This window comes from Argopecten irradians, chromosome 4 (assembly GCF_041381155.1).
Source record: "Argopecten irradians isolate NY chromosome 4, Ai_NY, whole genome shotgun sequence".
Classification (NCBI taxonomy): Eukaryota; Metazoa; Mollusca; class Bivalvia; order Pectinida; family Pectinidae; genus Argopecten; species Argopecten irradians.
The window spans coordinates 30,657,912-30,677,953 of record NC_091137.1 but is presented as its reverse complement, the minus strand read 5'-3'; the positions used below and the strand labels follow the sequence as shown (position 1 = coordinate 30,677,953).

Here is a 20,042-nt window from a genome sequence, read left to right as displayed (position 1 = left end):
AAATCACCGTATCCATCTGAAAATAAGGTCGATAAACTGTTTTTTAATTAGATGTAATTTACAGAGATATTAAGCCCCTGAATCCAAGTAGTACCTTAAATACTAAAATAACAGGAATGATATTTGAGGAATGTTCGTTTTTTCTTACAAAAGTAAGTATTTTAAGAATTATACATGTTACACATGCAGCAATTAAATATCCAAATGTAATCATGCTGCTTAGCTGTGTAACTGTAGATACCAAGATTATTTGTATCAAAACAGCACCCCTCTGGCATTCTTGTCGTGTTTCCATAAATGGCAGTTTTTATGTTTGTTCACCGTTGATCGCAGTAAACTGCAGCCTTCCGCCATAGTAGGTTTGCCGACTATAATATTGACGTCACAATAATTATCTCGAAGACATTAAATGAGGGAAACTCCTGTTACGCGATAGATTTGTGTACAAACAACTCAAACGTCCCATTAGTTGATTACGTCGTCACATTTGCAAGGGAGTTTTCTTCGATCTAATATTTTGAACACAGGTTACTGGACACTGCGCAGAGGTATCTGGACTGATCTCCATTAAACCTCGCGTGGTCTTTTTGCCAAGCCGAATTCGGGGTTTGATATCCGCAGTTGATGGAGATTACTTCTGAGAAACGTATTGGCTCAATCAGAATACAGCAAAAGCACCAGTTCCTCAATAATAAACGTATTTATTTTGATGAAAATCAAAATTTTAGTATCAAATGTTAAATTATATAAGGTCAGCGCTGTTATTGAAACCGCGCATTACTATAATTGCTACTTCAACGACAGAAAATGTATTTAGCACAGTAATGTTTTTTTGCGCAAAAAATCTGGTGCAAAAAACCGTGAAAATATTATAAGCGTCTAAAATTATGTTTCGATAACAGTATTTTGTAATCCGCCCTGCGAAACAATTTTATCAAAACTAATTGTATTTAAAATTTACCAACAATCAAACCCAACCTTGATTATGATAGACTCTTCGGATAAAAAGAACCTTCGTACGGTATTCACGCACTGATCAACTTTAAATTGTGCCATAGAACAGGCCCATTGAACATTATTGAGTTTTAAACGCATTTTAAGGGTTTGGCTTAATTTTGGCTATGTATAGACAATTTGTTTTACATAAAAATGGTTCCTCGGCAAAAGTTATATAGTTCACTGGAAAGAGGTCCTTTATCTCAAAGCTTGATATAGACGCAAGACTTCGTAGATTGTCAATCATCTCAACCTGCAATTACGGAATAAAGTCCTCTTTCTGGTTGTTTCTAATCCGAAGAATAAAAGTTGAGTAGGGTATCAGGATATTTGGAATGGTACCGGCGAAGCGGTCCATGAGAACAAAAAACGGAAACCCTACTCAACATAATCCTTCTATAGAACCACCAGAAAGGGTGCTACATAAATGCACCATACTAGTTTAGCTGAGTCTTAAACTATTAATTTCATAGCTTCCAATAATTGCAAATTTGTACCCGTAATATAGTGGTTTTGGGCAGTTTATATAAAGACTCCGGAACAAGTTGTAAATTAGTATAGTTTGTGGTTTCGCGTACAAGGCATGTTGTGGAACAGGCCTACTCGAATTGGCGAAAAATCGCCGCCAATGTTAATCAACTGGAACATACAAAAAAATTGAAGTATTCCATCTGGAGGAAGTGCATATCTGGGGTTTACTCCGGTATGGAACTAATAGAATTCTTGTATGTTACCTGTTGATAAAAACACCATGAAGCAAGAAGCAGTTTGTGTGTTTTGAATCTATTTGCGTTTCGTGTATTATATTGGCGAGCAGCTACTAACACAAATCCGATAAACTTGTCAGGATATTTTAAACGAAGTTTGTGATCCGCGGGCGATACCGAATCTCAAACCGCCTAAGGTGTCAAGTGTAGGTGGTGACAAACAGAGAGTTTCTTCAATTTTTGTGATGCACTTGAGTTCTGACATAATCATTTCTACGATTTGAAATTCATTGATTACACGGAAGTATACATAGTTCCAATTTCCATTAGTTTGTTCCGGATTTTTGGAGATTATTCCGAATGTATATCGGACGGTACGTTTCGTGAGGAACAGGTAAAAACGACAGTGGTAGGTGTCCGCTACTGGATAGAAAAACGTGTATAACCGAGTCTCTTCAAAGATTGTATTAGCTTGATATGATTATTAGTTTGTTCTTTTAGCGGAAACACTTAAGTATAATATTAGCTAGCATATCTAATACAAGTATTGTAAAGCTACAATTGAAGGATTCCGTTTCATTGAAATTTTCGAAACACCAAACGTACATTGAGTGTATGTACGTCCTACTCTTGCCGATACACAGTAAGATTCAAGAATAACGTACAGGACTTGACTGTTATGCCGAGGTGAACAAAAAATGCAATTGTCGAGCTAGGATCGTTTTGAGGTTACACATATATGCCAACTCAATACTGGTACAGTTCTGACATATCTTATCCATGTCCTGCGTACAACCAAAGATGTTAAAAAATACGAATAGAACGTAAGAGTGTTAGAAGATCAATGTTGTAAAAAGAGAACAACACAGACTCAACAGACACACAACATTTAAACATTTGCGACGTCATCGGAATGGTTGCAAAACTGTAACATTGTACAACCATTGTTTATTTATCATACGCACGGAAGCATTGCTCAAGGAGAGGTACAGTACCATAAACAATGTAACTTTTCTACATTTGTATTTACACACGTACATGAATATGTGTTCAAACCTATTTTGATACATGTACATGTTCATCGAACGTACGTTCGGTTACTGAAAACACCAAAAGTTTCTGATTTGGACCATCATAAATTCATCCGCGCGGCTCCAAATTGCGCGTGACATACTCAATTTATATCGAGAAATAAAGTTTGAGTAGCCTTTGGTTGAAATCAAACGGGGTTTATACTATCAATTCACCACTGTACTGTAAATATATATCATATATAACAGTGTATTGGTACTCAAGTGTTTTATATCGAACATTCGATAGAAAAAAATTCGTTTGTTGAGAATGGATGAAGGTTCTGTATTCCAATTATTCATGCCTTTTTCACTGCCATTCATAAGAATGGATTATCGAATAAAATGTTAAATGTTTAAAGGGTAGTGTAATCACTTGAAATATAAAAAAGGAAACAAAATTACCATATACCTATATAGATGTAATAACAGTTAATAAGAAATACAAACAAAACAGAACTCGTGTAGGGCAGTGTACCTATAATTTGTATGCGTATGCAGCTAACTATAACCCATTTGCAGTCAGCAATTGTATCGATAAAAACCCGGATGTTACCACACGCAGATGGACCACACAGCGTATCACATGATTATATTTAAATAAAACACTGATCTTTCTGTCACAAACTGACAATAGTACGCCACATTTGCGGTTATATTATGGATTGCCAACTGCGAATAACCACGTTCCTAGATAAGGAATGCATGCCTTGGCCTGCCTGAAACTGTGTTTGATTCCATTGGTTGGTTAGCTTGCGGCAGGATCGGCAGAAACGCCGCGGTAAATGCAAAATGGAAGAAAATTATTTATTCCATTCAGAAAGCTATACCAGTTACCCTGTACTGATATACATTCTATAAATCTGTTATTACGCTTCCGTGCTATCTGCTATAATTAAGTATAAAATCAAAAAGCGTTGCAGTCTATCTGTCCCCATTGGCTGTATTTCACCTACAATAATTCATAATAAGATCGAATCACATAATTGTTCGGTTTCGGTTGATTTTGTCATATTAATTATTACACCAATTGTTTTGAGTGTGTCAGCTGTCTGTGTGTGTTAAGGATTAATAGGCGCTAAAATATGTCTGATATAGGGTTACCTATTGCAAAAAGTTATGGGTCGGTAGGTCCGGAAAGTTTTTTTTTTTTTTTTTTTTAATTTTTGAGTAACTATTAAACTCTAAAATAATGGCCGTAACCGGAGTCAGATATCGAAATCCCCAACTTACTTAATTTTTTTTTTATTCGTAGGAAAAATGAGGAAAGACATATTAGGGAAGTGTTAAAAAAAATCCCAGACAACAATATTGTTTTGTGCCTTAGATGCGCAGTGAACCCCATTTGATTAGCATTGCATAACATGAAACCATCTTTGACTCGATGCATGATTGTTTTATATTTTCGTGGGTCTCCAAGAGCTTATCAAAGAATCCTCCGTGTTTGGCAAATGAAACAATGCATTCTAAAAATGGTATAGCAATGCCTGATACTATATCGTAATATAGATATATTCTAAATCGTTGTTTCAATATCACCTATAAAAACGATCCTTTCTACAGAACTAATATATTCGTGTTTTACAACTTACTGTAATCAAAACTTCGCTATAGCTGTGTAGAAATATGTCACATGATTTGATCCATCGAAGTACGAAATATGCGGAATTCATGATAGTACAACATTAGTTGTACTTGAATTACAAAACAATTTGGGTGAACGACTCGCTATGTTCCTGGAAAATTTTTGTTAAGTTTTCTGTATAGAACGTACCATAAACCATTTCCCATGAAATTTGAGTTCAGCTAAACGAGTGCATGTCTAACATCGATACATGAGTTCAAGTTAAACAAGTTTCAAAATGTAAACAAATTGTGCAACTGCATATGATGTCCACATTTTCCACGCGATATCTTATATATATTAACTATAATAGCGTTAATAAGAGGAACGTTCATACTTACAAATAAAGTGTTTCAATTTTTTAGCCGAAGGAGTTATTCGCTAAAAACGGGAGCAGGAAGATAGCTATTCCTATAAAAGTAAAACGTATCATATCAATCCAAGAAGAACATATTAATTAATTAATTCATTCATTCAATAAAAAATGTAATTTTTTTTCATATATTTATTCATGCATTCATTCATTCATTCATTCATAGTAAAATTAATATCAAAATTGATATTTGGTTCAGACGCTAATCGTTCCTTTATGTTTTATAAGTAATTAATGGTTATTACCAAACCAATGTATTTAACGCATCAACCATTCCGTATGACTACAGAATTAGGTCACCGTGTACTTACCAATAAGTATCAAGTCCCTGTATGCTGTAGATGGCGGAGGGACCGGGGGCAGGTTAATACCAGTAGTTTGGTAACCGTAACCTTGACCACTTCCGTAGGCATAACCTAGGCCATACATGTTTCCGTATTGACCATTTTGGCCTTTATACCCTCCACACTGACTTCCTACCACACAGAACACTAAAATGAAGGCGACGGCGGTGATTGGCTTCATGGTACTCCTGAAAATAGAAAAAATATCTCAAAGATGTTTCATTTATTATGTATTTCAAACTTAGTTTTAGAATTATTGATAATAACATGTATATTTATAAGGTACAAATTCAGTAAAATGTTGTTTTAAAGATGTTTCAATAATTACTGTAAACCAAATTGTTTTTGTGGCAACTTAAATTCGCGTTTTTAGACTTTTGCACGAGGATTTAAATTCGCAATCTAAACATCTGGATTTTCAATTTTAACACTTTTGCGGTGATTTATTTATGCGATTTCTTATCTGGAAATAGGATAAAAAATTTACTGTTTATTAAGATTAATATTCATATAAAATAATTATGATTACATACTGTAAACGGAATAAACGGAAAAATTTTATCGTTATCAAATTTTAATGGACAACCTAAGTTGAAAAAGTCAATAATGATGAATCCACGCAATCACAAATATTGCCGCATAAGAGACTTGCAAAATGTATTATTGGTCCATAATTATAGTACGAAAAGCGCCAAAATAATATCACACGCAATCACAAATATTGCCGCATCAGAGACTTACAAAAGGTATTATTGGTCCATAATGATAGTACGAAAAGCGCCAAAATATTATTAGCGCTAAATATATGCCTTGACAGTATGTATTTATTAATCAGGTTCTAGTCTACTGAAATGGTGTTTCAAAAATGTTTCAATCATTTGGTCTCTTTTTCAGTTAGCACAGAAAATTACTGTGTAAAAGCTGTTTTCAAATATATATAAAACACTGGTAATAATTGTATATTTAAAACTAGTTATTTTGAGCTTGATCTAATCCATAAAATTGTTGGGTTTTTTTCAATCCAAATGAAATATTAAATTAAATTTTACCTAAAAATTAAAAATCAATTTTTTAATTGAAACTGATAAAAAATTCATGTAAGTTAGTGATATGTCATTGTTTCTATAATTAACTTTATATATACGTATACCAAATTCTGAATGTTAATTATCATACGTGAACGACAAAATATTCCAACGCTTTGACATGGTCAGGGTGAGCGTAACAAATACATATAAATAGATATATCCACCTTACCTAAATTCTTGATTTCTGCTTGGATTTCTAACTACCAATTAAATACAAACTAAATTTAAATAAATATGTAAATATTATCTTATAATTGAGGAGTGATTTTCATATTTATATTCCTACCTTCCAATGTGGCTGTATCACCAGCGCCTATTTCCACAAGCTCCGTAGGTGTTCTGTTAACGTCATCCTACCCTATAAGGAATCTCGGTGAATGTTGTTCCCATGCTGACCCCAGAAGTCAAAGGTTAACAATGATCCGGAAAGGCTTATCTTTCGATATACATAGAATGCATTCTTAAAGCTGCATCGCCTGAAGCTAACCGGAAACGCTGAGATGTGTGGGTAGTTTTAAGGATTCAATCTACTGACAATTTCTAAAAGAAAGCAGATTGACAATTATATAATAGAATGTAATTAAACAATAACACCCAACTGAATTTTATAAATTATAATAAAGTTGTATAATCTGTCAATTTTTTTCTGATTGACTATTAAAAGATTTGGAATTAACTCTACCATAAACTTTCAAAATAAAAGGATTGACTAATATACATGTACAATGTACATATTAAAATGTAATTAAGGACCTTAATGAAGAAAAGGTATTAATACGTTTCAACCTTGAACGACTCAAGATGAATAAGACCCTTTAAAACTATATTACCTTTTAAGTGAATATAGGTAAATAATGTATAGCGAAGTATTCCGATATTCCAGTAATTAACACCTTTTTTTTATAATTAGTTTTCAACCCTCAGTTGCCATTGTAGTCCAATGCGAATCTAAAATGAATTAACTGAACGACATCCATTGAGGAAAACGCTTTCTCTTTCACAGCAGCTGGTCTTATTGGCTAATGGTCATTTCTGCAAATACTATAGAACAGAAATTTAGGATATAACCTTTGCTGATTTTAATATGATTCATGATCACTACTTAAACTCGATACGATATCTATCTAAAATACCTCAGGATGCGATATAATAAACTGTATTATTGATGTCACAAATTAATCCCAGCTTGTAACGAGGATTTTCATTGGTTGAACAATTTATGGTATACTCTCCAAAAGAATAAGCCATCAGGCCCCGATTTCTCGAAAGAAAAGTGCAGACTTAAAGGGGACAATTCAGTCTAAGAGAACGTTAAAATTTGTACATGTATCGGAAAAAAAATCCAATTTAATGGTAATTAGATTAGTCGGTTTTACTGTGATATGCCTGAAAAGCCCACGGTGGCGACTTGTGTGTGAAAATGTTCAAAAATCGCTCGCTGTCCGCCATCATTACACAACTGTGGTCAAACTTCTTGTATGCCAGAATCCTGTCCCTTGCTCGTTAGGTAATGCAACTTTTGTCTACAAACTGCTCATAATTTGCTCTGACAGTAGTGTGTTCACCTTATTAGGTGCATTTGTCTTGCCTAAAAATCATTTTTCATCACCTTCTCAATGGGTTATGTAGTTCATTTGTTTAACGGGCGTGACTTTGGCTCGGGTAAAGGTTACAGCGTTCATATTGTACCATGCTTAATTCGTATTGATCAAACGATTTTATATTTCAACGTATAAATTAAAAATACTTATCAATGTCGAGGAATTTATAAATGTTTTACGTTTATATGTTTCATAAGAAAATGTAGAACAATACATTAATGCTATATTTTGCTTCTTGGTTATGCAAAAGAATCAGCCTGAGGAATTGTCTCTTAAAGTCAAAATTTAGATTTAAGATTTTCTCCTTATGTAACTTATGAGAAATCGGGGCCCAGGTCATTAAGGTCGTTTCTGGTTTGCAGATACAACTACGCATGGAAAAAAGTCATCCTGAAGTTAAGTTTCGCGGGATAATATTGAAGTATTTTTGTTAGTTTGATTTCGGGTTGTATTAGTTTAATAAATTCTTTTAACAGCCAGGGTGAGCTAAGGACGTGCCAGGTTTGTTGGTGGAGGAAAGACGGAGATACCGGAGAAAAACCACCGAGCAGGTTGTCAGTACCTGTCAACTGCCCCACGTAGGTATCGAACTCGCGATCCAGATGGTGGAGAGGTTTGAGGTAATATGTCGTGACATCTTAACCACTCAGTAACCGCAGCCCTATTTACGTCCCTTATCTATTTCACAAAAGTCATCTCTATTTAAACATGAAAATAATTATATTGTGAAAGCATCCAGGAAACGATGTCGTGCGACAACCCTAAAAAACACCATGTGTTTTAAAACAAGAAAAAAACAATTACTGAATGAGATATTCTTGGGACAGATAGGTGTCTTTAATCAACTAAAAATGTTTGAACTTTTCTTGAAATGAATTCAAACATTTTTCTAAACATTTATTATCAAATCAAATCTTGGGAATCAAACCTTGGGTAGCGTCAAGTCATAATGCTACATAATATGAAAACATTGATGAATTGGTTTGGAGGATCCGGAAAAAACCAATCCTAATTACATTTTGTTTTTATTTGAATGAAACTTTCAGTTCGAGAATTATGCTAACTATCTTCACCTGAAGGATATGAAGTACTAATGTAAAACGTTTTACGATGGTTATCGTAATTGTTTGTAAAATGCATCTATAAAACTGTACACCATTCCTATTACATCAAACTGAATAAAGTGCAGTTTTAATAATTTTATTATATTTCTTGAAAAACGCTTCTGTAGATTTGTCACTGCTAGTATTCATTGATATGGAAGATCATTTGATAAATTCGGTAGCGCACTTTCTTCAGGAGCTCAAGGAACTTATTTTAGTGGGTACTACCGGATTCACACAAAACAATTTTTCATACTGTTATGATACTTAAAAAATGTTGACATAAAGTTAAAGGTATTAGACACTGTTTATATTAGTCATATTTTGTTTTGCTTATATATATCACTTGGCTAAAACATATCTAAGTTGATAAAAAGTGTGCATGCATTAGGCCTAAACCTAGGTATAACTTTTGTGCCGTAGCTTGGTGTCTGTGTTGCTGTATATATAAAACGTTACGAAGTAAATATGGCATATAAGAAGTCATTTTATTCATCGCAAACATTTCTATTATATAATTTTTAGGAACATGGAACATAAGAGGGAGACTAGGTTTAAGAAAAATATTCAAACGCTGTATTTAAGGCAAAACATGCAGATTTGTATAAATGTACTTAATAGAAAAATCCTAAATCTAACATTTTGTCTTACAAACAGTATTCCCAGTACGTTCAGATGACGTTATTTAAGCATTAAACTATCTTCCTATGGCATCTATGGTCTATATAAATGCCATAGCTTTGCAAACAATATTCATAATGTGCGCTAGACCATAAATACCATATGAAGATAGTTTAATGCTTATATTTACATTATCAACTCATTTTGGGTCTTTGCTTTAACATTGTTTAAGCTAGACAAGGAAAATCCGTTTATCAACGACGATATAATATATAATTCAAATCCTCCTTTTGCAAGACAGGGTCTCGATGTGTATGCCTTTGTAAAGTAGAATGTGGTCAAACTAGCGCTCCTGGTACATGCTATAGACATAAGTTAACATAATGCCATTGTTATATGATGACAGAAATAAAGTTTGAAGCCTATAGACTTGTTAAAATGCAATGTACAATTTTGGATACATTGTCAAATTAACAGACAACATTACAATCTACGAGTCAAAGGTAATAGTGATAAGGTTGGACCCGTTGTATAGTAGACATTTTTTTTAATGTTTTTACTAACTAAGTTATGTTGAAATAATACACCAATGTATAGGCATACAAAATATCATTGGTTTAAATAGGGTATAAAACATTAGATATCATTGTAAAATCCATTACAAACATAGTACAAACAAGACAATATTATTTTTTCATATTTTAATTAACAATTAATCAGTCGGTAGACAATAACAACTTAGTTTCTCTAAAGACTCCAGACCCCAGGATATCTGAAAATAGAAAAAAAATAATACAATAAAATAATATAATATAAAAGCACAATTCAACAGTATTATAATACTGTATTACTTACTGCAAATCACCCTAATATCGTGAGATAATTTTTATCGCGAAATTTCCCGAGAGAGCCTGAACGCGAATTCAAATGTTTCAATTTCCTGTTTTTATTCTTTATTTGCATATTACAGACTTAATACCTTGCGGGTAGGTATTGATTCTGACGTGATGTGTTTGCGAACGTAACGTCATATATACTTTTCGAAGAGAACGATGGGAATTGTGATCACATGTTATAATGATGTAACAATCAATACCTGACCGCAAGGTATTAACTCTGTAATATGCAAAGACGGAATATAAAGTAAAAAAAAGTTGTAACGATTATAATGGCTTAATTATAAAAAAATATAACTTTTCATAATTTCAACATCTCTGAGTGTTTTAATCAAGTTGTGTAGGAATTCAGAAATTAATTTGCAGTGCTAGCTTATGAACCTACCAATGAGAACAGTCGTGGACCAATAGTGCAGTGATCAGTTTCTTGTTAAAGCAAACAGGATTGCGAAAGCTGAAAAGACAGAGCAATATACAGTTGAAGAGACATTCAAAATTTTCATAAAATGTACAAAAAACATCTTACTAACATTTATTCAGCTGTTAAAAGTCCCCTTCATTACTAAGGCTAACAAAGATAACATATGATTTATATTTTTTAATACTTTCAGTGTTTTTCCTGCCTATATATTTGGGGCCGAAATAAGGCCCCATTCCCAATTGTATTTTTTGTTATTTTTTCCCAAATCTTTGTCTAAATTTCCCAAATCCGTGAGTTGACGCCTATTTTGTGCAACGAAACCTAAAAATTACGGAAATCCCAAGTCTAAGTGTCGTATTTTAGTATCCATTCTTACACTTAATTCTTAGAGAAGCATAATTGTCTATTTCTACCTTTTCCAAAATTTCCATAAACACCGTTTAAATTTTTCATTTCCTACTTTTATCGCACAAAATTTCCCAATTTTCACCAAGTGGCAATTTCCCAAAATACCCAGGAAAAACACTTTAAAACTTTAATATTAAATACTACTCATATTACTAAAAAAGATTATCTTCATAAAAAGTAATATCTCAATATAAAAATGGAACCCGACATAAAACTTGACAGTCTTATAGCTAGTTGTTCTAACAGGTCAAACAATTGGACTGTAAATGTAAAAAAAATAATTTTGGCGGTTTTAAAATTTTCGCGATATGGATGTAAGAGTATCGTAGTTCATTCTGATAAAAAAATCGCGATCACAGCAATGCGAAACCGTAAAAATAACTACTCCACGAAAATAATCAGTCATACAGTATTTGAAAGTATCTAAAACAACAAATTTACCCCCAAAAGCAGCTATGAGTCCAATGCCGGTTCCATATGGGGAGTCTTCGTCCCTTCCTTGAAGAGTGAAGTCAGGAAGTTCTGGGTTCGAAAACGGAATTATGGTCTGAGATGTTTGTGTGGCACCTTTTCCGTAGCCTTTGTAGCTACCGCCTTTGTCGCCGTACCCACTGTAGTAGCCACCCTTTACGCCATAGCCGCTGTAGTAGCCTCCTTTACTGGCATACCCCATGCCACCACTGTATCCACCTTTGGACCCATAGCCGCCGTAGGTGTTGCCACAAACCGCCGCCAGCATACAGGACAAAATAACAATCCTAAGCCTAAGAAAATAACCATACTTATATTAGTATATGTTTTACATATATTCTGTTTTTGCACATTGTAGAGTTATATGCCCTTGCGGGTATGTATTGATTGTGACGTCATATGTTTGTGAGCGTAACGTCATACTTGTCGGAGAAAACGACGTGAATTGTGCTCACGTAATAATGACGTAACAATCGATTCCTATCCGCAAGAGAATGAACTCTGTAATATGCATAAACGGAATGACATTATAAGGCATTAATGTTTTTCTATTCAACTAAGCTTTCAATAAATACTACATTAGATTAATCAGATGTACTGCTGAATTTAAACGTACTCTTACTGCGGTTTCTCTATAATATATATTTAAATACCTACATTAACCTTAACGTTATAATGCATATGTAATATTTGTATGCTTTTGTAATAATCTAAGACAGTTATCTATAAGAAAACAGTTATCTATAAGAAAAGGTAATGTACTGAGACCAAACAATTTTTTGCGGTGACCTTATTTCGCGTTTTAATGTCTAAATAATATATCGAAACAATCAAATGACGTCATATATGACTATATGGTTGTAATGTTATCCGTAGCACATTTCGAGGAGTTGTGATTTTTGTGATTTCTGCATGCGGTATTAACTCAGAAGCGAAAATCAGTGATTGACAATATTTATCTAATTGTACATACAAACTAGAACGGTTCATTCAACATTCACATATCGAGGAAAAATGAAAGATGTTCTCGTATAAAGATAAACGTGTTCGTGTAAACGTCATCTGACAAATAATAAACAAGACGTAACTTATGTGTACTATTATATACATACTGCGACATTTCGATTTCCGAGAAAATCATTTTCCCGTTTTAATTTTAAATCGCGATTTCTTTTACTCGCGCAATAATCGGCTTTGCGATACGTCGATGAATGGCATGCTAGCTACTATGATATACTTAATTCCTAGATTAGTATCATTGGTACACTTTACGTCCCTATCGTTATGCTATTTTATCGTGAACACCATCCAAATAACAATTTATGGTTTCTTCAAACAATTTTGATGAATCAAAGTACTTGGAGGCGAGGTATGGACAAAAATATCCTTAAACACCGTCGGCCTTTAGATACGTATTTAATTCATAGTGTATATAAGTTAGAAGTTATTTGTCTTTTTTTTGTTAAATAAGTCTTTTCGTAAAGGTTCATTTTGTGACACATTCTTCCACCGACTTGAACAGTATACATACATAACTAACCATCAATTTTAATCATTATTATAATGTATTTTTGCATTGTTTATATATCTAAAAAAGGAAAATCAACTTACATTTTGCTCGGTCGGTCTGGGGACGTGTGGCTATGAGACTTGCTGATCCACAGTGGATTAAACTCCGGTCATTTTACATGACCTTTGACTCTACTTATTTGCATAAATACATTAATAATATACCCGGTGTATATTTCATGCATACAGTTTTGCCTTCTGCTTACCGAGGGTGAAGATCTGTCAAAATCATTGGTTGATGGATGACCATTACCTGACCTGAGGGTATCACACCTGTGGTGGATTGCATGGTCAGTCACAGGTGTTTACCAATCTCCTGGTCAAGCACTGGTTTCTGGACTCTATCAATCCTGTTTTGGCAATAAATCTTTCATTATTGCTGTACTGTGCAAAAGGTATCCTTATTTAATGAAAGTCAATAAAGATACACACTCCTAAAAGGGGCAATCCATTGAAGGTAATTTTAGCTGTCTGATAACCACGAAACAAAATATCACAAAAATAAAATCGTTCTGCATTCTTTATGAAAAATCATTACAAATTCCACTTTATTATGAACGATTGAAGGGAATATCTTTGAAAGCCCTAAGCGTATAGCTATTCGATCAAGCAGGTACAAAGTGTACCCTATTACCATACCCAATCGGGATTCCTATAAGGTATGCAATAGCAACATGTATTCTCTTTGGAGCTTCTATTATCAAAGAAAGTTATCATTTAGTCAAGGTCGTGCATCTAAAAAGCTAAATGCATTTTTGTACGAGCGAGCATTTAGTTCTAGACAGTAGATGCTTTACTACAAGACGGTAACTGCCACCAGTTTGTAATGGCGACTTTAGAGCTACTTCAAAAAAAATATTTTACGTTTCAACAGGATAAGCATTATTTAAAATTGTTTACCACAAGAAATCTATAACCATAAAAGATTCCGAAAAAAAGCAAATATTTTCTTTATTTGTATTTATTAAAGGGACAATTCAGTGAAGTTAATTCTGTTACATAATACGAACCAAAATATGACATAAACGTATTGTTCTACTTTCCTTATGAAACATAAAACAAGAAATATTGACAAATTCTATGACGTTGTTAATTACTTTGATTGATACACTACAGTGAACTTTTCTGGTATATTTCAGTCAAACCATTAAATCTAATTTCTATTTAGAACAGGTTTGTTTTGAAATATGTGCAAATTTTAATGTACTCTTGGTGGAACTAAGCTACTGCTAAAATATTTTTTTTACATTAGTAATATTATTGTCCAAAAGGGTCAAAAGTCAGACTTGATTGACATGCCATACCTGGCCTGTTTGCTCTCAAGGATATGGACACACGGAAGTCACACCTGTGAAGTAATATGTGTGTCAAGTTATCTGTTGAAGACACAGGTTTGGTAAGGTTAACAAGGTATGACCTTGTCTCAGATTGATGCTAAGGTGTAAGGAATTAGTTAACAGAGAAACGAATTTTTACGTCTAGACACTAATATTGAAAGATATTGCATAAAATCATGGTTCATGATTTCATGTAATATGACTAAAACTGTTTTCATTTTTACGGTAATGGCTAGGCTGTTAATTTATCATAAAATGATCAGTTCACAAGTAATAAAGGTAAAGACAAATAAACAAAATACTTTTCATTAATTATAAGACAACAAAAAGATTAGGGACAATAGGAAGCAATAGATATACATAGGAATAAATCTAACTTATTTTCAACCTTACCTTTTAGTTTTGTTTCCTGCCTGTGATGAAATTCAAATATGTGTCCTTCAAATTTGGGATACAAAATAAGTCGAAAGAAAATGCAATTCAATAATTACCAGATCAGTTAAGATTTTATTTACAGAAAATGTTTATAAACATGACTGCTAATAGATGAAAGGTTTATGTGGTAATTAACATTTTTCTACTTAAATGTAATTATAAGACTCGGTCAGGATAGGGATATTCTATCTGAGGATCATTTAAATGAAATAAAACCATAGGATTTCCGAGAGTTTTACATCAATTTATTATCAGGTGGGTACAAAACCAAAGTCTTTCACATCCACATATGAAAGAGTATTTTTCTTTTATACCTCGACCTTTTATTTTAATTTTATAACAAGAAGATCTCCCTATTTTGAGAAATAAGTTCGAAGAAAACCGTAATTGCAAATAAATAATATATGCATGGAAATACATGAAAGTAAATCACACAGTTTGCATTTGTTATAATAACACCAGCCTCAATACTAGAAATTAAAATTCACCAAAACATGATTATTTTGTTTACACACACAAAGTTGAATTGCATGTAATACAGCCTCAGGCGACTTGAGTGTATTGCATCGGATAAAACAATATTACATCCGTAGGTATGTGTTCGTCAAGTTTGATAATTGACCGTATTCGTATGATCAGAGATTTAAATCTCTGGTATGATCCAATTTTTAGAGTAAAACTATATTTGTAAACAGAATATTTACAAAGAGCGTTGAGGAATTATTCTCTCTCCGAGCATGTGTTGATCTGTATACCCATCAGGTGACAGTTTATTGCTTAAATGTTTCTACAAAACATATAACCTACATCATATACGTTTGTATATAAATGGTATAATATTTACATGTGAAAAATAAACATGAGTAAAAATAACAAACAAAAAAGAAAAACCCACCAAATGTTTTAAAAGAGATAATGGACGTCATAAAATGTAGGAATGCTTACTATTATTACTAGGAATATTAAGTAAGCAAATTGTAGATCTTAATTTGGGATAATTGCCGCCAACCATGATATCTTTTTTTTAAACCTTTAACAAAAGGTCTACGTACGAAATTTCATCATTGATATAGAGTATACAATAAAATCTATCGCATCTTTGTAAAACATTTAATCTTTTTTTAAACCGATTAATAGAAAAAAAGACGAAAAAGAGAAAAACAAATATCAGAAAATACGGTTATTGATTAATTGTCATTTCAACATTTTTTTGTTTTAAAGATGCTCCACCGCTGACAAACGGCATTTTTTCTCTATCAAATACAGGAGCAGGCGATTAAGTATTTTTATTCGGTTACAAAAGTTACTTACTTTAAACCATTACCACCATTGAAAAGTTTGAGCTTCTCATTTCACATCAAGATAAAAATATCAAAAATAATTTTTTTGCATCCCGAAAAAATTCCGTGGCACTATATCCTATATGGGATGAAACGCTGATTGCGCATGCACCAAAAGCAAAATAAATCATTTCATATTATTTTTTGTGTTAATTAGACATACATATACACGATTAAACACCAATTATAGTTCAAATGATGAGTATCGTTTATGGTCCATCGGCGGTGGAGCATCTTTAATATACATTATACTAAAGCCTTAATTTGAAAGGAGGATAGTCAAGTTTGAGGGGAGGTAACTCCCGCTTGGTAGAAGCACTATGATTCTGTAAATGTCATGTTGATGCGCTGAAATTGACACTTGAAATTAAAAAAGGGCTTTAACAATGAAATGTTTAACCAGCTCACCGTAATCCATATCACTTTATTTTCACAAGAAGCTTATATTCGCGTTATTACGCGTTATTACGCGAGAGAGCTTGAACGTTTCGCAAATAATTGAAGTATTAAAGGATATGTATGTTTGCATGATTATCATGAACGCTTGGGTGAAGAATTCTTTATAAGATAATTCGCTGAAAATAACAATGACGCAAATATTGTTTATGCGAAAATAAAGTGTTGATACAGAAAATCCACACATATCAATATTAATCTAAGGATCTAAGGCTATTGTTACATTGTAGCTCCTGCGTAATGATTTTTCTTTAAAAAATCAATAGGTATTTTGGGACCGCGGTGGCCGAGTGGTGAAGATGTCCCGACATCTTACCCACCACCTCTGAGGCGCGAGTTCGAATCCAATGTGGGGCAGTTGCCAGGTACTGACCGCTGGTCAGTGGTTTTTCTCCGAGTATTACGGCTTTCCTCCACCATCTAACCTGGCACGTCCTTAAATAACCCTGGCTGTTAATAGGACGTTAAACTGATAAAACCATCAATAGGTAATCATTAAATAAAATAGCTGCATGGAAAATGACATTTTTTTACAGTTTACATTTCAAATAATTTTCAGTGATGCCTACATGATGAAGTAAAAAAGTCTTACTAGCGAAATAAACTGACGGTTATTTATATTAAAAAACGTAATGGGGTTGACAAGAATATCCGACATATTTTCATGGCTTAAAAAAGATAAAAGTTATTTTATTCTTTGAAAATGAATGTTCGTTTTTCCTGATTTTGTTGTTACATACATCATATCATTTAAGACTTTGCTACTATATTGGTCATTTTGGTTGCCCTTTCATAATTCAACATATTACATTGGTACCACCAAACAAAAATCACCTATAAAGTGAGTTAATGATGGAGGTTACTGTCTATCCTTTACTCTACTAGTGTAAACCAACTTTTAATCGCGTGCGATTTACTTTCGCGATCGACTAAAAATCGCGAAAGTTAAAGGCCCACTACCTTTGCGGAGCGAAACATAAAGGTTTCTCAAAAACATTAATAACATCAGAAAATATATACCGATGACCTAAGATGAAGTTTACAAAACCAAACATATGCAATATTTTCTGCGTAATATATGATAACTGTGGAGAGTCATTTCGCTGTTTTGCCGTCTGACGCAGTGATAGTCAACTACCGCGCGGTATTTAGGACGACGGCGGGAAACATACTTGACGACCCGCGTTATGAAAATTAACTTTTCATTTTTTAATTAAATTGTTCAGAAGGTGATGATACGTGTAGTATTAACGGTAAATTAATAACTTTTGCGACTCTACAAAATTATCAATCTCGTTTTGCATTCCCATTTTAAAAATTAAACGCCGTTTCGGAAAGGTAGTGGGCTTTTAATATCCGCGAATTATTATCTATACATTTGTATGGCGGTATAGTTCAAAAATGCTTTGTTAGTTTTAAGATGATCAAATTTGATCTGAAGTAAAATATATATGTTCAAACTAAATGAACAATTCACAGTTTATTAAAACTAATCCCAGAACGCTACCATCCGCATGAGATGGTGTTTGTGTCGGCCGCCATGACACGCCAGGCGGAAATCATTATCGGTGCATTCGTTTCGTTTCGGTTAGGAGGCAAATTCGATCTCAAGTCTCAGAATTTTGAGTTATGGTATCCTCTTTAGCTAAATGTAGTAAATGTTAATTTTGTTTCAACTACACTAATACCGACCTGTTTACCCGAAGACAACTCAAGGGATACTGACCTTCGCCAATACTAGCAGATTCCATTGTTTATTTGTATGTGATGGGGATTTCTATTCTGTGGTACAGTGCGTGTTTGTACAGGGATTAACACTTAGGCCTATTACGAATGAGATACATGTACCGTATACAAACGCAGGTAAACGGCTATAGTCTGTTTTTCACAAAACCTTATATATACTTTATTATGTCAAGAGAAAATAAGGAAAGTAGAACCATAGTCTGATCCGCGAAAGTTAATCTTCACGAACTTGTTTTGAAACGTAAGTCGCGATATTGAGTAGCCGCGAATAAAAGTTGGTTTACAGTATATACACTAAACAGTAGAACAGTAAAGCCTAATTATAAAGACCACAAAGAAAATGTATTTTTATAGTCAGGTGGCCTTTATACACAGGTCAGTTAGTGTTGAAATTGATTGTTACCTAGGAAAAGTGGTCCTATTAAGCAGGTGGTCTTCATACAGAAGTGGTCGCTAAGGTAAGGTTTGACTGCATTGTCGATTATTTCAAGCAGTAGTACAATCCTTTATGTCACTAATAAATTAAAAAGATGTAATATAAATGTAGTATTTGTCTTTTTCATTTTATTTGTCAGTCAAAAAAGTATGAAAATTCTCGAGTTTCAATTAAATGTTTCCAGCTTTATTTTCTGAAAGATATTAACTCTTTAGCTTAGGATACGATGACATGATGATTTACATTTTTGAAATTATTTCGAATGAATGGTGTCGAGTTCATTTGATATTACAATGTTAAATCAGCTTTGGTGAATTATCTAGAAAATATTTTCCTCTTTAATATAGTTACTTTTCCAAAATATTTTTTAGTCTAAATAGGAATTCTGTGAAAGGTAAACTCCTTATTTTGAGCAGCCATTATCATTCATCATAATTGATTTCATAATGATGAAAAAACTTGATTGTTTTGTTTTGTCTTTCTTGTTAACACTTAATTTATCACGAAATACATCTTTTTTGCGAATTTTGCGGACGCGCTGAAACGTTCAAAATACAAAAGTCCTTAATAGCTATTTTTCTTGAATTAATATATTCTCAAATATTGTGGAGCCGCAAAATATAGTATACGTAAAAGCCAAGGTGGTTTACAGAGACCAGAGTGAATTATATGTGAAAAACCGCAAAGAAGGAGAATGCACTCTGATTTTTGTGTTATAAATACATGTATCTAACATAGAAATGTATTATACATAATTCTCTGATTTTTTTTCGGGACACTTTCCTCTTGTTATTGCACCAGCTAATCAGAGGTGGCGATACAAATAATATATACAAATGATATTATAGCGTTGTCATGGGAACTAGGAGTCATTGCTTACAAGTTGTTTCATGACAACCGGCATTAAGATTTGTGCCATCTTATAACTCTGATAGATATTTATATTGTAAGACGGATTTTAATTTTATTTTCAGTTTTTGCGGTCATATTCATATGCCAT

At 33.2% G+C, this 20,042-nt stretch overlaps 1 protein-coding gene and 1 long non-coding RNA gene across 2 annotated transcripts; both read right to left on the bottom strand.

Annotated features, from left to right (window-relative positions):
- Window positions 1–4,723: 4,723 nt before the first annotated feature.
- On the bottom strand, window positions 4,724–6,639 carry LOC138322464 (uncharacterized). The gene is made up of 3 exons (XR_011208401.1): window positions 6,489–6,639; window positions 5,082–5,302; window positions 4,724–4,808 (listed from the first exon to the last, which is right to left on the bottom strand). It is a non-coding gene; the product is annotated as an uncharacterized lncRNA (long non-coding RNA).
- A 3,574-nt stretch (window positions 6,640–10,213) lies between these two features.
- Window positions 10,214–13,441, bottom strand: LOC138322463 (heterogeneous nuclear ribonucleoprotein A3-like). Its single transcript, XM_069266490.1, has 4 exons — window positions 13,335–13,441; window positions 11,694–12,016; window positions 10,809–10,877; window positions 10,214–10,299 (listed from the first exon to the last, which is right to left on the bottom strand). Coding segments are annotated over exons 1-3 (360 nt in total). The 5' UTR covers window positions 13,337–13,441; the 3' UTR covers window positions 10,214–10,299; window positions 10,809–10,842.
- Between the last annotated feature and the right edge of the window lie 6,601 nt (window positions 13,442–20,042).

Bases quoted from the DNA above. Each gene is read 5' to 3' on its own strand.
- LOC138322463 (XM_069266490.1), bottom strand. The intron at 10,878-11,693 runs GTAAATTTGTTG...CTGTCTTTTCAG, and splicing joins ACTCATAGCTGCTTTTGGGG to CTTTCGCAATCCTGTTTGCT.